Source organism: Bactrocera dorsalis, chromosome 3 (assembly GCF_023373825.1).
Source record: "Bactrocera dorsalis isolate Fly_Bdor chromosome 3, ASM2337382v1, whole genome shotgun sequence".
NCBI classification, from domain to species: domain Eukaryota; kingdom Metazoa; phylum Arthropoda; class Insecta; order Diptera; family Tephritidae; genus Bactrocera; species Bactrocera dorsalis.
This window is the reverse complement of record NC_064305.1, coordinates 1500352-1523827: the sequence shown is the minus strand read 5'-3', so window position 1 is coordinate 1523827 and position 23476 is coordinate 1500352. Positions and strand designations below refer to the sequence as shown.

Sequence of the window (23476 nt, the reverse complement as noted above, 5' to 3'; positions counted from 1 at the left end):
TGTGAGTGTGTGCGCGTACTTTGGCTGCGCGCCAAGCACTGAAGTATGAAAAAACAAATACGCAAGTCAAGTAATGCACGCTTTTTACGCACACACACATACAAATATATACAAAAAAACATATAGTGTGTGTGTATGAGCTTGAAGGTACTTGTGCAAGAATGAGTTTGAAGAAAACAAAGCTAAGATGACAGTTGCTTTGGTTTGTGTATAAAAAACAGGCATAAGCATAGGCATGTGCGTGTGTGTGTGTAGGTATGCGCGCATACAAGTAAGTGAGTAAGACACAAAAGAATTTCCATCAATAAAGTCAATACACTCACTCTGCTGGTGCTGCTCAAAGCACCGCTCGGCTATTTTTTGCCGCTGCTCGCTTTGGCGCTCCATTGTGACTTTGATGAAGAAGAATGACTGCAGTCATGCTTTGCAAGCGTTAAAGAGCCATTTCACATGCGCGTACTTATGACTTTGTATGTGCATATGTGTGTGTGTGCAATGCCGCATTGGAAATGTAGAAAGTAACTGCCGCATTGATGCAACTCCGCATAATACCCACTGACAATATGAGGTAAATGATGATGACTCGATGATGTAATGCACTTACGAGCGACACGCATCTTTTTTTCAATAATGCAACGGACATACGTACTCATCTTGTTGTAGATCTTGTGCGGAGACAAGCGTTCTAAGCTATTATCGGCCGACCTCTGCGCGTATTTAGCCTTTGCTTGGCCACTGCTTGTACGCCAGCTGCGTTTTTACACTATTACAGTTTAACAGTTTAATAAACATTACGTATAAAAAATATTTACGCACACATACTCACAGAAATTTTGTTGCATTTAGAAAGGTGCTGCAATCAGCTTTTGCTTTCTCATTAAGAAAAAAAGTAATTTAAGCTCCTTTTCGTGGCTAATACTCGTGGCAATGGTGACTTGGCTTGCTGCTGCGTACAAGCCGCATAAGCAACTCGTTAGAAAAAGGTCTGAAATTACATTCTAAGCCATAGTTGGCTCTACTGTTTCATTTCCGAGCTTTTAAGTAACGAGGTTTGGAAATTAAGCAATTAACGGTGTTTGAACGTCAAAAGCTTAATCGACTGGAAGTCGGGCATGGCGTGCCCATTGAGCGGCTGCCTGCTGTCGCTCGTTTGATTGAAGGAAATATTAGAAGCATGAGATCGCGTTGTAGTCATTTAATCTCTTTGCAGCGACAAATAAGTGTCTTACGCCGTTCGATTATGCAATGCGCTAGTTAGCAAGCGTGATATTTTCAAATGCCAACTAGCGGTGACAGCTGCGAAGGGATTGTATTCAAGCCGGAAGTAGTGAGAGACATGTTTTCAGTATTTTTTCATATTTCATTTAAACGTTTTCCTAAGTAATATAATGGTGAGTTTAATATAGACTTCATTAAATAGAACGATTTAATTATTTAATTTATTTTTTTTTAATTAAATGAAGCTTAAAATCTCACCTTTCCAACACTATATGGTATGACACAATGTGATTGGTAGCACTGGAGATATACAACTGCTCTCAGCGATATATACGAAAATACCTTTTCGACTACCTAATATTTATTAAAAGTTATGAGAATACGAGGTATGACAATTAAGTAATGAGACTTATTCCATAAAAACCGTTTATTTGAAAATTATTCTACAACTCTGTCATCCCCTTCAAAGTAGTCCCCTTGGGAAGCTATACAGCGATTCCAGCGCGTTTTCCATGCTTCGTAATATTTCTGGGACGTTTTGACTGGGATGTCACGGCCGCCTGGATGTCCGTAATCGATTCACAATGGGTTCCTTTGACCATCGATTTTGTTTTAGGAAACATGACGAGCACTACAAACACACGTATACTCAACTTGACGCAGCAGGCGAACTAAACAAGCTAGAGCGATGGTACATATGTATATCAATGGAGCGGGGAGAGATGCCGGAAAAAGGGAAAGGTAACTTCAAGGTCACAGGTTTACCGGCAATAAAATCAGTCTCATTACTTAATTGTCAAACCTCATAGGTCTGTATGCATATGATTCTTTGACGCTCGTTGAATAAGGTCAAAAAACACCGAAGCAGATTGTTCACATGCAAGTAATCACACAGTTACATGCACTTTAAATCACTCACACGTCTTATCGCTTCAGATTGTGGTGTGTTTTCTACGGAAATTGTGGAGTGCATATGTATTTACTTTAATATAGAGACATGCAGTCAAAAGGAGGGAAATTTCAAGTACACATATGTGTTTGTTGTAAATATTTGATAACATTCTATCAATTATTGATGGATTGGCACATCAACAGCATCTGCTGTATTGAAATTGAGTTAATAAAGAACAGAGAAAAAACAACAAAGAAGAAACATGCGTAGGTTGCCTTTTTATGCCGCGGCTACGTCTCAGATGGTCCAACCGTTGAGTTCAATTTTTGATGACTCGTTCGAGCATTTTAACTGGTAACTGGCGAATTACATGTGTGATATTTTGCTCCAAGGCCTGAATCGAAGCGGGATTGTCCGCAAAGACTTTAAACTTTACATATCTGAACAGTAAAAGTTTTAACGGTGTGATATCACAGGATCTTGGTGGCCAATCAACCGACCCAAAACGTGAAATTATTTGCTCACCGAAGTTTTCTCTCAATAAATCCATTGATGCGATGTTTGAAAAGTGACGCTGTCTTGTCGAAACCAAATGTCGCCGAGATGACAAGCTTTAATTTTAGTCAACAATTAGTCGGTTATCATGGCGTGATAACGGTCGCGATTGGCGGTTAAGTTCTCACCGGCATCATTTTAGAAGAAATATGGACCGATGATTCCATCGGCCCACAAACCGAACAGTTGTTTTTTCTGGGGGAAATGATAGCTCTTGAAGCTCTTCAGGTTGCTCTTTGTCTCAAATGCGGAAAAATTTATACAAAAATGGACTTCTTCGCTGGACAAAGATTTACTCAAGAAAGTCAGTTCTTCTTGGAACCTTTCAAGAGCCCATGGAGCGAAGCGATGTCACTTGGATAAGTCGAACGGCTTCAGTTCTTCCACAAGCTGTGGTTTGTACGCTTTCAAGTTAAGATCTCGACGTAAAATGCACCAATTCGTTCCATATGTTAGTTCCAGTTGCTGCAAACGCCGCCGAATCGTCTCGCCACGGCTTTCGTTTATACTCTCAGCTACGGCAGCTTTAGTTTCTTCATTACATGCTGGTGGCCGCGGTCTAATCTGTCGAATATTATGCAAAAATAATGGCTGGGTCTCAAGATAGGTGATGGTGTTGCGAATAGTACGCTCAATATATCGAATGTTGACCATGAGTTGAGCGAAGCGCGGGAAACACATTATTTACAGAAAGTGATTGCAACTGAACGAATGCCAGTATGATTCAGGCAAAACTTTTTCATCCAAACAATACGGAACAAAGTAATTTTCTGATAAAAAATGTCAAGGAAACTTTATTTCTACAAACATTAGGCCTAGACGAAGTTTGTGTGGCTTTAAAAATATTAAATTGAAATGTTAATTAAAACTGTGTAAATTTTTCCATGGCTAATTGGACACTTTGTCAATTACATGTTCTTCACAAAGGCTGGGTGGCTAATCAATGGTTACAAATATCTAAAACAAAAAAAAAAAATAATAAAAAATAATGATAATTATGAGGTGTTGCGCCCACAAGGCGATTAAGCGTTGCCATGAACAGCTAAGCGTATGAAAACACCAAAAGGGCTATAAATATTAGCGACAAAACAACAAAAACAAAATGTGAATAAATAAAAAGTGACTACCGTCAGTAAACAGCTATCACCTATGGCCCTTTTACTTCGAGGTTGGCCACACACGAGCACAGCCGACTACTGAAACAAAAGCAAAAACAACAACAAATTACGACAACGAAATAATAAATACATAAAACAACAAGAAAAAGAAAAATGTGCATAACCACCAAACCTTTAAACAGCAACATAAAAAAAAACAACAACAACAACGCAGTGGAGTGTCTCATCAACACTCCCCCGCTACCCACGTGAAAGACTCACAACCTCACCTCCAACAAATAGACACAATGTCACATCAATGGATTACCACATCCAACAACAACAATACCAACAACATACACATTTACTCAACAGCCGCGAAGATATCGATTCATTCGCTTTACACCTCGTTGATTTTCATTGACTTTGATCTATTCTGGTGTGTGCGAGGCGTAGTCACCACAGTCACACACACACACACATGCACATGCTGTAAGTACACCTGCTTGCTGTCGTGGTAGGTGCAAATAGCCTTTAAAATTTAAACTTGGCCATCAGCTGACCTTCCATTTCGCTCGCTGCCACAAATGCTAGAAAGATGGTTATGCACCGCGGCGGTTGTTGCTGTGGCTTTTTTTGCTGCATGTCTGCTTGAATGACGCCGTTGAATTCAAGAACTGTGTGAGCGCTGTTTACGACCCTGCGTACGTGTGTGTGCCTTGGAGAGTGGTGGAATTTAAAGCACAGGTTTTGTCAAGCGCCTAAAGGTATGCTATAAATTTAAACTTTAGGTGGTAAACAACATTTCCGTTTTGTGCTGCTAGCTGCTTGAGTAGAAGCTATGGCGCAGGAATTCGACTGTTTTTTGTTTGTAAATGGAAATGTATGTATAGTATATATATATATATATATGGCTGGGATTACCTCCACTTCATTTTTGAATTTATGGTATCAATAACAAGCTCATTGGAACGAATATATTCCTTTACGGAGGAAAAAATCTGAGGAAGACCAATCTGTCAAATAATTATATCAAGAATTAAAAAGTTTCTATACAAGAACTTGCCTTTGATCGGTAAGTTTGTGTGACAGCAATATGCTGTAGTAGTCCGATATCGAGGATTTTGACAGATAAGTAGCTTCTTAAGGAGAGAAAGACGTGTGCACCATATCAGATTGATATCCCAAACACTGAGGGACTAGTTCGCTTATATACAGACAGACGGACAGACAACTGGACATGGCTCGTCGCTCGCCCGGTCAAGCTCTTTATATATATTTTTATACCACTGAAACATGTTGGTACAGAGTATATTATTTTTGTTCACCTAACCGTCGCTTGTATCACCTAGGTAGGCAGGTAGAGTGGCTGTCTGCCGCCTCTCCTAGGCCTTTGGGAGTCCCATTCTGATACCACCGGTCTTCTTTCTGAACCACCTCTTCCGTATAGATACTAATACCTGCGTCTCTGTCTACCTCGCCCTTTCCTATTTTTTTTGGAAGGGAAGGTAATATTGGGCACCGGGTTTAGTTTTAATTCCATAGGAAATAATCCCTTAAAGGCATCAGGTTTCAACAAAACGGCGCCACTTACCGCGCATCGCATCAATCAATGCATTTATTGAGAGAACACTTCGGTGGGCAGATAATTTCACGTATTGGGCCCGTCGATTGTGCACCAAGATCCTGCGATACCACACCGTTAGACATTTTCCATAAGTCTAAAGTCTAAAGTCTATGCGTACAATCTCACTTCGACTCCGGCCTTGGAGCAAAACATCACGCTTGTCATTCGCCAGATACCAGTTGAAATGCTCGAACGAGTCATCGAAAATTAAACTTAACGGTTGGCCTAGGCCAACATTTAAAAGAGATGATCTTCAAAAAATAAATGGCAAAGACTTTTCTTTCGAGTAGTAATAAGCATTAACCAATAAATTTGAAGTTTCAGTGTTTTTTCTTTAAAAAATTAGGGAACCAAGAAATGGATCTCCCTTTACATATGCTGTAGCGATCTTGAGAGTAATTATTTTGTAATTCTTAGACTCCGAATAAATAAAAAAAGTTTCAATTTTAATATTTCTTAAAATATTTTTCCTCCAAAACCAAACATAAATTCATAACAAGTTCCATTTGTAAAAAGAACATGTTGCCACCGCTGACATTTAATGTTTATTACAACAACAAGGCTGGTACCGACGCGCACAACCAAAAAATGCTAGTACATCGCCATTCGGAGCACATAAATCTAACAAATTTACGACAGCAACAACAGCAATAACATGGAGCAATAACATCGACGGCATTTAAGTAATCGCAGAAACATAATTACCAAAATAAATTATTTATCAAATGATTTTCACACGCTTTTTGCCACAGCCAATGTAAGTCAGAACCGAAGAGAGCGCCGTTGACGGCAGAGAGCAATTGAGAGTGTCTCAAGTAGGTGTTTGCGCCGCCCTGTTGGCTCTACAACTGTCAAGTGGCTGTCAGAGAACCCAAGTGAGGGAAAAATGAAAACTTCTAACGAAAAGTCAATCAAAACAAAATTTAAGCAAATTGCGACAAAAACAACCAAAACAAACACGCAAATACCAGAACACTTCGCTCTTAACACAACTATGCCAAGCACGGTTTGCATGCCATTCTAGGCGCTCAGCGACTTATGCACTTCTAACGAACGACGCCGAAGGTTGCAACACACAGCAACGCAGCGGCCTTGCAAGTTGCAACAGGTGGCAGCCTACAACCGAATAATGGACAGCGCAATGACGTTTCAAAATTTAAATTGGTCAACACTCAGAGTGTGGCGCATCGGTTTAATTAAACGGCAAATCAGCCGATCAAAATCAGATCGCTTGCAACAGCAAATACACAAATGGCATTTAAGGCATGCGTAACATTCAGACAAACAGCGCAAACACACGTTTCATGCCACCAACACACTGGCGATCAGCAATGTGGCACTGTTGCATAATGGTGAGAGGCGTGAATCGAATGTTTGCACACGCAAGGAAGACCGATAACCCCCCAAAAACTCGAACGAAATAGGCGTGCGGGCTGTTTTGTGCTTTGGCTAATTGGCCGCAAATAAAAACGGCGAACGGCGTTGCAAAACGTGCTTGTGTAGATGTGCGTACACACTTAATTGGCTGACATCTTAGATGCGCCGATTTTGGCAATAACGTGTGCCTTTATTGGGCCGCAGCGACGCCCCAAAATGCTGCACGTCGCTAACGACGCTGCAACGCAGCCCAAAAGCACTCACACACACACATATATATAAGTGCTGATGTTTATCTCGCCGCCATTTTTAAGAGCAATCAATTGGATCAGAACAGCCGACGACAAATGATCTAGTTGTTGTTGGTATTACTTTTGTTGTCGCAGCTTTTGCTGATCCGCGTTGAGGCATACACGCGTCTTTGCTATTATAAACCTAATTAGTAGCTTTGGAGAGTCCACAGAGCGCTTGTAGACTTTGCCTTTACTCTCTTTCGTCTTGTTTTCTCATTTTGCTTAATTTGTTGTTTGTCGTTCGAGGTGAGAGGCGGAAAGTGTGCACCGGCTATTGTTGTTGGTCACCTTTAACGTATACTTATCATCAATTAATAGTTGCTCCATTAATGACCACTCGATTATTAGTATTGTTGTTGTTTTTTTTTGTTGTATTTAAGCATTTGTTGCTAAGCCTGTATTGTTCTGCCAACGGTTGCCGTTCATATTGTTGACAGTTTGCAACAGATGCACTTATGCATTTTAATCTGCAGCTTTTTAAACTCAAGCAGCTGTGCTGGCAATGAAGCAAAGCAGGTAAGGATTGTGTTAAATTATTAATTACAAAATTTTCAATTGGCGCAAATTGCAATGGATTCGGATGTAAGGTCTTTGTTTACCGTTAGCAGGGACAACAACTTTTCTGCTTATCATTAGCAAAGACAACAACTTTTTTTTAACATTTAGCGAAATCAGCCACGTCCCTAAAAGTTCAGTGACCCTTAGTTAACATTTAACAAGGACTACAACCTTTTCTTTAACCATAGCGAAGACAACAATCTTTTTACCATTAGCTAAGACAACAACTTCTTTATACTAAAACTTACTGATTCAAACCGGGTTAGATCTCCGAAAATACAGCCCTTGGTCGGATAAAATCCGGGTCAATTGGGGTAATGAAGAACTGGCTGTTGTGGCACAGTGGAGCCATTAACTCTATCATCGACTGTCTCTCAGTGAATGGCGTACTTGGAGTCAAACCACCACCCATTGCAGAAGAAAATCTCGAGTGCTGCGAGAAATGAGAGTGACCCTTGCACAGCTTCGGTTTGGACACTATAGCAAGTTAAACTCCTACTTATCCAGAATCGACCCTGACATACTATACATAAGCCCAACGTGCAATGAGTCCCCGTATGACACTAAACACCTCTTTGCATGCCCTGCTAAGCCTACACACTCTTCTCCCAATGGTCCTACCCCGACAAAACAGCATATTTTCTGAGCTTACCGTTGGCTGACCTCGATGACAACTTATCTAATCCTTACCATCCTAACGAGGATTAGGTACCCGTTACAACAACAAATTCTTTGTTTACATTGAGCTAAATCAACCCCATACCAAAAGGTCCTGACCCTTTTCTTTACATTTGGCGAAGTCAACAACCCTTTTAAAGGCCAATGAGCTTGTGTCAGGTAAAATAACTATTTTCCCCTTCTTCTTCTGTTTTATTGGCGTAGACACCGCTCAGACGGTTATAGTCGAGTTTAGAACCCTTAGAGTGGATAAAAGCATTAGCATCACTATAGGTGATTGACGATTGCGGCAAATATGCACTTCACCCTCTTTGACTCAAATCAGTCAAATACTGAGAAGATATCATAGCAAAATTTACAAGGTTACCGATTGTTCGAAAAGAGGTCCAATAACCATTAACAGGGTGGAGTTATGAGAAGTGATGTCATATGCGAGCTGCGGCAATAATTTACCCATTTTTTACATTTTCGACAATAGGACACATTATGCTTAAATTGTGCCAACTGCACTTCTTAATGATGACAAAGTATCTGACAGATTGACTTCAGAGATTTTTAGACATGATCCACCATACATCGGAGACACAAATATTCGTTCCGATATCTTCATAAGTATGAGATTATCAATATGTTTTTCTGCTTTTGACCATCAAATCCCCGCTACGCACACACGGTGCAGGCAGTCGTGGTGTCTTTGTACAGCCGTGAACACTTGCACTTTCCAAAGAAACATATCGCAAATGATATAATCAGCAGCAACAACAAATACAAATACAAAGTGGCAACACTAGTTTATTGTCAGTCGCATCGTAAAATCATAATTGAAAAATGTTGCAGCCACAATAAAGTTGCGAATGTGTCAACAGCTTCATAGAGTGCGGCCTGGTCAAGCGGCCAGCAACAGCAGCAGGCAGTGAAAAAACAATAACGGCGACAACTATCACGCGTCGTTACAATTCGACCGAGTTATTCAATGTTTTTATAGGTCTTTGTTATTGCTGTGGACTTTTTATTTTATTTCATTTTTTCTGCTTTAAGCAGCATGTTGCACGCACGCACCGCACGACTTACAGACTCGCCACTCGCGCGCGCATTTTGATAAACATTTATTCGCCGCAGCTCCGGCTGCAGCGCTGAAGCTTCGCGCTGGCCATTCTTCAATTCTTGTCATTCAGATGCAACGACATTTCATGACAGCGCTCAGCGCGCTTGCCACCGCTTGCTATGATTTTGAAATGTCGCACACTTCGTGCTTTTTATCGCCCGAGTTTCCGTTGGCTCAGCGCGCTCTTTGGCGGCTGACGGTTGTGGCACCTGTTGCCAAGCGGCCATCCATTAAATTCGCATACATGTTCGCCTTCGGTTGCCGCTGCTGCTGCTGCTGCCACCGTTTTGCTGCGGCTTTCTGGAACTAGTGCACACTAAATAAGGTGGAAGCTGCACGCACGCCATTTTATGTGGCTGCTCATTGAATTCATGAAATCACTTACTTGTGGCCGGAGTCACGAACGTCAAAAGCCCGGAGGCAAAACGTAGTACCAGCATATTTTATAGCCAAGCACAAATATTGCACAATAATCAGCGCGATGATATGTTGCAGGCCGGCGGCGGCCACATTACACCGCCCGGTGGGGTGGTTAGCAATTTGACAGCAATCGGAGTGAGCTCAACAGGGGAGCCGCTGTAATGGCTTCACCAGCCGTCGGCTATTTTTGGTTCTGCATTTTTTGGGGCGATAGTTGCTCCACAACACCTAAGTCAGCCGCATAATCGTCATTATTTCCTTTCGCGTTTTGCTGATTAAAATAATTGGCCACACTGAATTGAGAAGCGAGTTATGTAAAGTTCTCGAAAATGGCCTGCGGCGAAATCTACATGGAAATTAGTTAATTGCATAGACGCTTTGACACCCGAGTGTGCTTGAGACACTTGTTGGTGCCACAGCAGTGCTTAAATAAATGTAAATTTCGAAATTTGGTGTAATTTAATTATACTTGATCTTGCTGCGATTTGCGGTGGTATTCAGGTCTAGACGCCTAAATTTTGGAAATTTTTCAAACTAAAATAAAAACAAACGAGAAAGCTTCTTACAAAAAGATCGTCGAATTACGGTTAATTAGAACTTGAGATAAAAAAGTTTCGAGAAAAGTTCAGAAATTATCTCAAAAAAGTTAGTTTTGAGAAAAACGTGTTTAAAGTTTACTGGTCCAATTGCCACGACACTACAACGGCCAAAAATTCGGAAATTTTTGGAATCTTGTAAAATCCTTTTAGGGAGATATTTTTGAATTTTATGAAAAAAAAGTATATTTTTTTTTAATTTTTGGAATTGAATACGCCCTTGGTAATACCAAATTCGAAGCTGTAGGACGGAGAGTAATAAAGAGATATAAGAACAAGACCGCTTCTAACCCAACATTTTAGTCCTTTTTTGACACAATTGAAGTGGAGATGGAAATATATGATATTTTGGACGATTTCCGAAGAAATTGCTTCAAAAAAGTTTCATATTCAAATTCTCAGCTGTCATACGACATGAAAAAGCTAGAGATCTATTGAAGATATTCTGCATGTTCCATGGATATTTTCGAATTAAATCTCTTATTGTCAACTAATAGCATTTTGAAATCACTTAGACCTTTTCTTCATCAGCTTCTGGCATATGCTTGTTCTATGTGCTTTACGATTCCTTCTCTACCTAACGTCGCCGTTTTGAAAATTGCTATCATCACTTACGATAACTAATTAAGTTGTCAACGTAGAATTGTCAATTAAAAATAAAATAAAAGTCTATTGCAAATTACATTAACAAAATTTGATGATAATTACTGTTTTACGCTCGTTTTCGGAAAATGTTTGCAATTCGCCATTTCAATGAGCATACTTGTTTATATTAGAGAGGGTCGAAAAACGAATATTTTTTCACTTGGTACTCTGATAAATAGGTTCTTAGATACCTCCAAGAAAGTATTTCCAAGTATAGGCCTCTAGATATAACGGGAAGATACTCCGTATTACATTTTTCTTATTATCAAGAAATTTAAGCCTCTACAAAAAGGTCTCTTAGGATTGAAAAAAAACTCTTTATAAATCGAAAGTTCATAGTTTTGTAAGAAATTTACTGCTCTACAATACTCTACGCATTGATAATTGGCGATGAATATCTCGTAAACCCTTGAGTTTAATTTAAAAAAATATTGAAACCATTTTTGTAGAGCGTGCATCTCCTCCTAAATCTATGAAACGAGACATGAATTGTTCTATCTGATGTAAAAACAAAATATAAAACCGTTAGGTGGAGATCTTTCCTGTTACATTTAAGAGCTTATGCTTGGAGAGACCCTATTTGAGTTGTCTGAAAACCTATTTACAGAGTACCAAGACCCAGCCTAACATTTATGTATGTACTCATGTATATCTATACACTCACAACAACAATATAAAATTATATATATGTAAGTGTATGTCAACGTTCATTTACTTTTTTACTCACATAATTATGCTCTGAAATTAGCCGTCGCCAAGGTGGCAGGCTTAATCATCTCGTCCAAATCGCCATTTCACAGCATCTGGTTTTGAAATTTTCACAATGTTGCAAACATTTTTCAAACGCTTTTGGAAATTTGTAATTGCATTAAGCGCTCGAAATGTTGGATAAAATGCGATGTACAAATTTATGCTTGTGAATTGAATGTGGGAACTGCCAAAACACGATAATTTAGCAGTTTACGTGGGACCACGATTGGCCTGGAAAAAGAGAAAAATTAAAACTATTTTATTTTTTTCTTGTTATTTGTTTTAACAATAGTATTTATCGCTTTTTGGAACACCCTGTAGTATATTATGTGTAATAAAATTTTAGAAAATTTTCGAAGTCACAAAACCCAACCGAAAATCGTAAAATTTCAATAAAGTATCATTTCAGATCAAATGTTGGCTAGTGAAGGAGCAGGTCCCACTTTCAGATCTCCTCACTGAACTTGCTAAGGGAAACAGTTGCATTTCTAAAATAGTCCCTAAATGGATATCAACTTTTCTATTGATACACTCTAAAACGCAGCGTTCCACTTGTTCATATTAACCAAGAGAAAACTTCGTGTGTAGAAGTGCGGGGTTCTGGTTCATTTTAGGCAATCTTTTGTTGGATTCGGTTCTTTGGGAACACTCCTGCAGTCGACTGCTGTCGACTCTCGGGCTCTTACGCGTAAATCCACCATTCGACATACTGACCTGTAAGCATTTCAATGACGTTTTTCGAAGCATCTATCCTATCGCATTTTTGTTAACATTTCTCTCGATCAATTTACATGAACACTTTTTGAGCGATATACATATTGTTTGGAATCGAACGTGCAAAAAATATTTTCTTCAATTAAATGTTCATGAAATATTGAATGTATGCTGGTCCCAAGAATGCCTATCGTCCCAATCTCCTAGTTGTCTCAAACTAACCATAGATCACAATTAATTTTGAACGATCTTCACAAAATTGTTCTTTGAGTGGTCTCTGACCTTCATTGGATTCACCATACCATCGTTAAACAGAGGTCATTGCTGGAGCTTCTTCGCCATAAATTGAATCAAGTTCATAAATGCACTGTTGCTGAGTTAATCCACGTCGAAAGTTGTAAAAAAATAATCGCACGAAAATGTTCGCGATTCGATACCAATTTTTGGCCTAAATGAATATTTAAAGTTACTGTAGACAACACACAGTTTTTATAACTTCAAAAATGTCAAGCTTTACGATAAAATTGTGAGTTGCTAGATTGCAATGCTAGGGTTGCTGAATCACGAAATATAAAAGCAGCTCGCGTATTACCGTTATAATTTGATTTAAATCTAACCAAACGGCCTTGTGTATATCAGAAGCTAATTTGCTCTAAAATTCCGCAACCAATTTGTAAATAAACTAGCGAATCTCAAAATTACAAATTTTCATTTATTATTCACAGGTCTATAAAATTTGTTAAACTAGTTATTTTAGCGATAAGTCCTTAAAAGGCAAAGACATGCTGTAAAAACGAACCATAAATATTTAATAGCTTCTGTGGCCTAGAAAGTGAAAATCTGTGGGCACATACATACATACATACTTATAGATATATGTAGTAGTGTTTATGCGCAAATTATTGTCGGCAAATGAGCGAAGCGAGTTTTTCGCTATTAAAATTTACACTAAAATCGGCTTTGATACAGATTTTATTGTAATGAGTGGATGTGAGAAGTTGTGTGTGGGGACATCGCCGGTGCTTTAGACATATTTTTATCTCAAGTGCTGACGCTTTACATTAGCACTCAATGCACTTATAGCACTAGTTTTAAATTTTATTTATATCTCTATGTACATATACTAGTCACCTAAAATGCAAAATAGCGTAACATTACTTTTCATAAGTTTACAGGCGAAGGAAAAATTATATAATAGAAACCACTGATATTGAAACAAAATTTAAGTTGCGGTTATAAAATGGTTATATACTGGTTAGATATTGATTATATAAAGGTTAAATATTGGTTACATAAAGGTTATATATTGGTTATATCTGCCAGCGAAAGCTAAAAAATTTGTGCACATACATATATGTCATACATATTATTTATTGAATCGTAATCAATGAAAAAATCAATTTCGATCTTTTTGATGATACGTTGTTTTGCATTTTAGGTGAGGATATATACATATACTTCTGTATGTTATCTAAACCGCCATTTATCATTATATCACACGCACAGCATGCGCATGGAAACAAGATACACAATTAACGGTAAATCAACGCATAAATACTTCATTAATTTATTACTTATCTAAGCGGGAGCGATTACCAGCAATTACCATCAACAAAAGTTGCACGCAAAAAAGCCGCGCAACCGCAGTCACACGCAATTGACGATTTTCTGTTTCAAGACATTTTTGGTTTTTGATTTTTTTGTTTGGTCAGATCATGAGTTATGGCTGTAGCAGTGGCTAGGCATGCTGTCATAAACGCACATATATATTTTTAAATACATTAAATTACTTTGGCAACAGTGGCAGTTGAGTTGTCAGACAATTTCATTGAAACTCCTTCAGCCACACCAAAACACAACAACAAAAGGCACGCAAGCAACGGCAATCCACTGGACGTGACGTCGACACGGCTGCCGGGCCACATTATGATAGAAAAAAGGCCTGCGGCATAACTCAGCAGCTACTTGGACATGTATGCCACGCACGGAGTCGAGTCTGGGTGCGCTCAATGAGGCACTTGCTGCTCCCACGGGAGACCATTCTACATATTTTGGTAAATTTTTAAAAATTCATATCTTTTATATATTTTCAAATACCACTAATTCATTGTTGAGCCGAAAATTCTTTTACAAACTAATTCTCATCATGTTGCCGTATTCGTATCTCCATTTCTGTATTAGACATGACATAGGAATTTTTCAAATTTTCGGCGCTGCGCCTTTCGTAACGACTGTTGCGTCTCAATTCAGCTCAATTAAATTCAAGTTAACTAAATTCCACGCAATACGTTTCGAATGCAACTAATTTTGTATTAAATTAATTGTGTAGTTTTTATGCAAACTCCAAAAAGCGTCCACACGCCCATATGCGTTTGCACCCGTCACTGAAATTCTTTCGGTTTTCAGTGCGTGTTGCAATTTTTAACTACTTCGTAAAGCCGAAAATTGTTTGTCCAAACATTCGGTGTATTTTGTTAATTGTGCACTCATAGGCAACTGACTCATTCTATGGCGTTACGCATTTTTTGTACACTGAGAGAAATTGAATTTTGCATGAACAGTATTAATCCAGTAAAGGTAAGAGAGGTAAGAGGTAAGCATTTAATCCTCTGACCACTAATTGAAGAAACGCTTTAAAGTACCTACAAAAGTGCAGTGAAAGACAGAGTTCCCATGTTTACATGGAATCAGAAGTCACTAAGCCCAGCGAAGCAATGACGAAAGTAAGGTAATCTCCTCTTCTTTACTGCGTTGACAGCGATTACGCGATTATAGCCGAATTAACAACAGCGCACTAGACGTTTCTTCTTTTCACAACGTCGCGCCAATTGGAAATTCCATACGAAGCGAGATTCTTCTCTATCTGGTCTTTCCAACGGAGTGGAGGTCTTCCTCTTTCTCTGTTTCCCCCGGCGGGTATTGCGTCGAATACTTTCAGCGCTGGAGTGTTTTCGTCCTTACGAACGACAGGTACGAAAATTAGAAAACTTTCGAAAGTATTTTAAGAAAGCTACAGTTTGGTCATATTAAAAATTGCAACGAATGCAATGCCCAATATTAATGGCGTAAAGTTTTGCTAGTTGTTACCTCGCAGCAGACGATTTGAAGTTATTAGGTTGCCCAGACCGTATTTCTCTGTCAACTCTTACGTTACCTTTAACATCAAGGAAGCGGGAAGCTTCCAGATGATTGAATCAGGTGTAGATGGCAAGACCGTTGGGACATTAGTACTAACGGTCGAGTGATTTATGAGTACATTCGGGTTTCTGCTTACAGGGCATGGGCCTCTGAATGCATTTTTGTATCACAGGCACCTATCTGATAGGTCGAGTAATTTTTGTGGATCGGGGGCAGAGGACTGCGTGCATGTAATTGCAGAATATCCGATATATGCGGACATTAGGAATTTGGATGGTATGTGGATTAGCTGGGCTGATGTACACTTACTTAGACTTAGACAATTGCTTAGACGGCAAAGACCTTTAATTGAGAACCTCTAGCTTCTTGTGTGAATGGTATGTGCGTGTAATGTGCGTATGGGTCCAACTCCTGGTCGCCAGTCCAGAGTAGTGTGGAAGATTAACTGGCACTAATTTCGACTACGAAACATATTTATGATACCAAAGGCTCCAGAATCCCTTGGAGTTTGCTCCAACCTGCTCATGCAGACTGGCCTCTCGAAGAGTATCGTGGTTGGTATCGTGGTTGGTTGTGGTTAAAACCCGAAGTCGGAAAGAAGTGACACTTTATTAGTTGAATGTGGAGTTGAATTACAACCGGGTTCCGACCTAAAACTCTACGTTTCTGAAATACCCCTTGTTTTTCTTGCTACGACTACCTTGATCTCAGAGGCTGAAGAAGGTTTCGTCATTTCATACGATTGAGGTTGTGGGTTTTACGCCGCGTTATATCTTCTCCATAGTAGCGGTTATGCGAGACGTAATACTGTCTAATCTAATACTGTCTGAGATCTTTTCTTTTCTTTCAATATTCTTCCCTCATGTCGAGAATATTCATGGCTTGGAACCTCTACAGATTTGCAATCGGCTCATATACCGAACCTTATAGCTCCTGCCTTTTTTTGTTAACTTTATGAGATATCACAGATGGTCGGTATGAAAGACACCTTAGTTCATCATATCCACAAATTGTAAGATTATGTAAGTATAATGTTCGGCTCTACCCGTATGTAAAACTCCCTTACGTGTAACTTTTTATTTGTTTTTCCCATGAGCAATTTTTAGTTCATTTTTGCGGACATAACTTTTTTACAAATAAGGAAGCGCACTGAATTATTAATTTTCAAGTAAATTATCTTAACAACCGAGAGCTGGCGTGGCTTTAAAAGGAATCTCTAAGAAGCCGTGCATTATTCGCATGCTATTTTGGAAAAAACTGGGTCAGTGCAATTATTTGGAATCTAAAATGAAGAAAACTACGCCCGTTAAGTGCCAGTGACAGGTATTTCAGTTGCCGCAAACATTTTCAGGCTATGGGAGTATTGTTGTGGGAGTAAGGAGAAACAGGGAGAGTTAGGTTAAAAGGTCTAACGTAACAGGAATCTCACTTGGACAGATCAGAAGGGCGGAAGTATTAAAACGCATTAACTATCAACTTTAGGCTTTCACATTTATTGCTGCAGCCGCGCTAGCTCTAGCGCCACCCCAACTTACCCCACAAACTAGTCAAAATAAATTAATTTCGCTTTTGCAAATCAAAAACACGAAAAGTCTCCAAAAACTCATATGTCATTGTAACGAAAATCTTGACTCCATTGATTCGCTCATTTGCCACAAACTTGCCGCTAATGCTTTCTGCGCATTCATAGCCAGCCGAGCTGACGACAGACGGCGAATCATAGGCGATAGCGTGCTGCTACAATTGGCGGTTGCACGCATTGCTAAGTGGTCACAATAGGAACAACAACCACTGGACAATGCAAACATCTCAAGCGGCAGCAATAACGCTGCTTCGTGCAGCATAAGAATCGTCTCCGCCGCCACAGCTTGCCAAAACAAGCCGCTAACCGCTAGCCACCAGCCGGCGCAAGTTCGGGCTTCACGTCTTTCGTGTGTCGCACAAAAGCTTCGAACGCCGCAAAAATCGATTGCAATCTCTTTGCTTTTGGGTGATTGTGCGTTTTTGCTCTCTTATTTTTGTGTTTTTTTGTTTTTGTTTTATTTTCGTATATTCAATTCGTTTCGTACAAGAATGCACATTTTGCTATGTTTTTGCGCTCTTCGATATAATTTTTCTAATTTACGATCGAACACGTTGAACTATAAAAGTAACTGCTTGTCAGCTTAGCAATCACAGTTGACTTCTCCACCAACCGAGCGACTAGCAAGCAAATCGTGTGCGTGCGTTCAATAGACGTGTGAAAGAGTTCGCAAATAAATCACTTTAATCCTCCGCAACACCATCATATCCAGACATGAAATACCTGGTGAGGATAACGCGTGTGTTCTAGTGGAAATTTGTGATCATAAGTGATTGTGTTTATACCGTTACTATGTTCCTAATCACATTTTTTAACGTGTCCTTTCTGTTGCGTCGCACTAGATCGTACTTAGCTTGATCGCAGCCGCCACCGCTGCCCCTGGATTATTGGGTTTGGGCCATGGATCATATGCAGCGCCAGCGCTGAGCTTAGGTCATGGACCAGCTATAAGCTACGCCGCTCCAGCTGTTAGTTACGCAGCGCCATCCATCAGTCTTGCCCCAGCGCCCATTGTCAAGGCTTACTCCGCACCTGCTGTAGTCGCCGCACCGACCATAGTGAAGGCAGCCCCAGCCGCCACCAGCTACTCCACCTTCAGTCAGGTAAGTTGAGGGGGAGAGAGAGTTGGTTCCGAAATCCTTAAACTAAGGCAAAAAAGTATTACAATTTTCAATTCAACGAAAGTAAAAGGTAACCCTGAGCTATACCCTAAGGTTAGGTAACGGTAATTGTGAAGTAAAAATTATTTCATTTCGATTTCAATCATTTTTCTAATAGAATTGATTTAGAATCGCACAAAAAAACTTTTGAGGTTATGTTAGGTTGGGTGAAACTGGTAGGCAATAAGCCACACACAGACCAGTTTTGGTCCTTTGCGATACCAGACGGAATACAGTTCTTAGGTCAAAGAGATGTAGTCATCCTTTAGGATAAACATTTCCTGCAGTCTTCTTGATCGGTCAGCACCATTCTGCGGGCGTCTGCCGCCACTAGACAGTGACCAGTTAGAATTCCGATCATTTTCCTACAGTCTCTTGTATCGAGTGCCAATAGGAATTTTGTGTAATTCCGATCTACCGCAAATAATTATTATATCGAATAAAGAAATTGAGATTAGCTACTATAAATATTTTAAGAACGGACCAGTTTTCTAACAAATTCGATTAAAATTTAGCTTAATTATAATTAAACATTACAATAAAATCTGATTTGACATATAAATTTTGTGCCTCAGGTCATTCAACATGCTGCCCCAGCTGTCGTTAAGGTCGCCGCCCCCGCTCCAGTTGCCGTAGCGGCTCCAGCCATTTCTTACGCTGCACCCGCCCCGGCCATCTCATATGCCGCAGCCGCGCCCGCCATCTCGTACGCCGCACCCGCTCCAGCCATCTCGTACGCTGCACCCGCCATTAAATTAGCCGCACCCGCGATCTCCTATGCTGCAGCTGCCCCAGCCATATCATACGCTGCACCTGCCATTAAATTAGCCGCCCCTTCGATTTCCTATGCTGCCGCTGCCCCATCCATCGTGAAGTACGCTGCTCCAGCCATCAGCTACGGAGGCGGTCTCAGTTTAGGCCACGGCTACCATTAAATGAATGACAACTGCAGCAAAAACGAAAAGGATATACGATTATAGCAAGAACCCGAAGGCGAGACCACACCAGGATCACGTGGTGTGGTGGAAAAGAAGGATTAATGCAAAAAGGATATATGGAATTACGGATTACATGCTTTACGTTATAGCGTCAGACGGCCATTGGGTGGTCAGCGCTTTTAAGTATTTGCTCTTTTGTTTTGATTTTTGGTAGTCACTAAATGGTTTAATAAGATTTTCTCAGATCTAAAGATCTAAATAATATATTTCCCTGCTCTCAATATGGGAATTCACCTTACTTTACAATGCATTTTTTTTGCTATTGTTGTGATGAATTACAAATGTGTCGACAATAAGAACCAATAACAACAAAAGCGATTCATCAGTACAACAATGTTTAATAACAACAACAGCAAGAATAACAAACAACAAGAACGACAGCAAGCAGCCGCACGATATATGTAGATAAGAGGAGAGTGGAGTGTAAGAGCGTATGGCGAGTGGCATAAAAATCGCCGTTGTACGCTCTCAGCAATAATTGTTCTCTTCATCATTTTCATTAATCTCTCTACTTCAAATGTATTCAACTAAATAAATAATTGTTTGAATAAAATATTCATTATGGCAAGCCGAAATTAAGTTCACGATGGCATGGCACACAAAATATACACATGTACAACAGTAACAACAACAACAAATTGCGTCATTGCGTGCTCAAAATGGCGTAACTGAGGAATGTGGTGCAAAATAATACGGAATTTGTCTATCAAAGGGTTTAATGAGGATATTATACATACATACATGTACATACTTATATACATACATGCATAAATATATATTGTATTTATTTCAATGCTTTGTATATACTATTAAGTAAAAAAAAAAGAAATAAAAAATGCTAAGTGAACTTTTTCGTTAAAAAACATAATTTGTGTGATTTTTATTGGAAAATTTGTTCAAATAATGGGTAGTCGAAAAAGTCTTTTCGTATTTTGTCAATAGATGTCGTTGCGAGTCGGATAATTTTCTCGTTTCTTTTTCACATCATATTTTCAGATTCTCATATGCATCATTTGGCCTCTACACAAAAATATTTTGCATTAGCTAATTCTTGCCCGTATTCACACTTTTCTAAAAAATTTATTGTACAGGGTTTGTCCGGAAAGTCATAGGACCGATTTTCTTCCGCCTTCGGAGTGTGCGCGCACCGACGGGATTCGGTAGAGGACAGAGTCAGTTATCACCGAGCACCAGGAGAGTCAGGGCAAACATTTTCGCGCAACGTGTTTCTGTGAGTGTTCTTTTTATTGTCTTTTTTGACATCAAAGGCATCGTTCACCATGAATTTGTTCCTTCTGGACAAACCGTCAACGGCAAGTTTTACGTGGAAGTCCTCAAGGGACTCAAACGAAGGGTTAATCGGGTACGATAAGACATCGGGTCCGATTAGAAGTTGCACCACGAAAACGCCCCGGGTCACAACGTCTTTCTTGTGAACAGCTACCCAACGCTTTAGCAGCCGCCCTACAGCCAAGATGTGGCGCCCCGGATATTTTTTTGTTTTCTTGCCAGAAAAGGCGTATGAAAGGGGATCCAACCAGCATGCCCATCGGCTCTCAAGGCTATTCCGGATAATACCTTCCGTGACGCCTTCAATGCTTGGAAATCGCGCTGGCAGCGCTACATCGACGCAGAAGGAGCCTATTTTGAAAGTTTTTAAAGAATTGTAACGATTGGTTCAATAAATTTTTTTAAATCGACTCAGTCTTATTACTTTCCGGACAAATCCTGTGTTCCTATGCATATTTGAAACCAGGTTCCTTTCTTTCCTCGTTGCCCCTAGTCAACAAACGAGGTCGGACAACAAAAGTTTTTGTCTGTGAACGCACTCTAAGTAAGATACAATACATAATTTTAGAACTGCGGTAAAAAACGAATGTCGCTTGTCACTCATCTTGGCTAACTCGAGCCACGGATGTGTCTGAATAGCCACTTATTGATCGCACAAAATTGACCCAGAAAAGTAAATTATTTTTAGCTTATAAAAATTATAAAATAATATATGAAAGATATTATTAAAAGAATTTAGAAATCTGTATCGGCTAAGCGCATACAAAGGAACAACATCAAAGCCGACACATTTAGCAAAGGCATCAACCAATCCAACGGGTGGATAGAGCTGGAGGCTGTTTAGGGGCTTTATATCTTGTCTGTTTTAAGGGTCCGCATTGCTTGCTTTCTTAACAATCTAGACTAAACTTATTTGTTTGAAATACCTGACTTAGCGCGGTCTCACAGGTTCAATAGTGACATTGTCTTATTCCAGCGTTGGTTCTCAAGTGCGTGGCGAAAATTACTCTACCATAAATCCAATATAAGGCTGCAAATAAGGCGTTCATGTGGTCAGTTCCCTTTCATATTAACGACCAGCTCGCGAAGTCTGCGTTAGGATTGGCCATTTTAAACTATTTTGTCGATATTTTAATAAAGTGTTGTTACAACAACTTAAATTCTTAAAATTTTGCTCCCATGACTGTTTTTCAAATAAGGAAGCCCAATGAATTATTAATTTTCGAGTGAATTATCTAAATAACAGTGAACAAGGCGTGCCTATAAAAGGAATCTGTTAGAAGCCATGCATTGTTCGGATGCTATTTACGAAAAATCTGGGTCAGAGCAATTTAACAGAATATAACAACATCCGTTATGTGCTAGTGACAGCCATTTAAGTTGCCTCAAACAATTTTGAACAGTGGGAACATTGTTGAAAAAGCTATTAATAAGAGTCGAGTCTTCCTGCTTTCAAATTTCCATTTTTTCGCATCAAACTTATCAGCTTAGTGTATAACCCAGTTCACCTCAGAAGCAAATAAACACTGTTTAAAAACGAATTTGCAAATCAAATACAAAAAGTCTCCAAAAACTCATCTGTCATAGCAACGAAAATCTCAAGTCCATTCATTCACTCATTTCCCACATACTTTCCGCCAAACATAGGGTGCATGACGCCAACCGAGCTGGCGGCAGACGGCGAACCATAGGAGATCGCGAGTTGCTACAATTCCGGCTGCAATTGGCGTTTGCACACATTGCTAAGTGCTCAGAATAGAAACAGCAAGCGCTGAGCAATGCAAACATCTCATGCAACAGCAATAGTGCCGTACTGCGCAGCATAAGAATCGATTCCGCCGCCACAGCTTACCAAAACGAGGCTCTAGCCGTTTTTCGTTTGTTGTAAAAAGCTTCGAGCGCCTCAAAATCCGATTGCAGTCGTTCTGCTTTGGGTGGTTGTGCATTTTTGCGCCCTTATTTGTTTGTTATTTATTATACCGTCGCAACATGTTGCTTGGGGTATACTATTTTTGTTGGGCTAACTGTTGTTTGGAACTTGAATTATTGATTTGTAAATGTTGTATGATCAAAATAAATATATGTGTTGAATTCCTTATGTCTGTCTCTCCATTGAACCATATGTAAAAGGAAAAACTTGAGAACTTGCCAACCTGAAGCGGTTAGTATTTCATCTGGCCGAAATCGAATAATTTCCACGCCCACCGGCCCATAATTCCGACACATAACACTCAAATAGTATTCCTTGTTGACAGTTTGGAAAGAATTTGGAGTACACCAATTCTCGATTATCGAAGAAAACTACCAACATAACCTTCAATTTAGATTTGCTGTGACGTGGTTTTTTAGCTCCTGCTCACCTTTTGAACGATATTTAACTGATCCCTCTAAAAGTCCAACGATGCCGGTAAGGCCTCTGACTGTTAATCGTCGATTCTCAAGCACCAATTTCCCGACGTGTTGTCCATCAGTTGAGGTTGATGGTCGTCCTGGACGTGGTTCGTCCAATCAAAACCACTTTGGATACACCTGAACTTGGCTCTTCCTTACTTGCTTTTGTTTCACTTTTACGCTATGCGTTTGCGCTCTTTAATGTAATCTTTCTAATTTACGATCGAACGCGTTGAACTATAAAAGTAACTGCTTGTCAGCTTAGCAATCACAGTTGACTTCTCCACCAACCGAGCGACTAGCAAGCAAATCGTGTGCGTGCGTTCAATAGACGTGTGAAAGAGTTCGAAAATAAATCACTTTAATCCTCCGCAACGCAATCATATCCAGAC

The 23476-nt window shown here is 39.7% G+C and overlaps 1 protein-coding gene across 1 annotated transcript; it reads left to right on the top strand.

Moving 5' to 3' along the window:
- The first annotated feature begins 17791 nt into the window (after positions 1-17791).
- LOC109579823 (cuticle protein 16.5) lies at positions 17792-20252 on the top strand. Its single transcript, XM_019991718.2, has 3 exons — positions 17792-17971; positions 18088-18348; positions 18981-20252. Exons 1-3 carry the CDS (start codon positions 17960-17962, stop codon positions 19338-19340), a joined length of 633 nt encoding a protein of 210 aa, XP_019847277.1. The 5' UTR covers positions 17792-17959; the 3' UTR covers positions 19341-20252.
- The last annotated feature ends 3224 nt before the right edge of the window (positions 20253-23476 follow it).

Excerpts from the sequence above, each read along its gene's own strand:
- LOC109579823 (XM_019991718.2), top strand. Across the intron at positions 18,349-18,980 it reads GCTACTCCACCTTCAGTCAG|GTCATTCAACATGCTGCCCC; the intron begins GTAAGTTGAGGG and ends TTTGTGCCTCAG.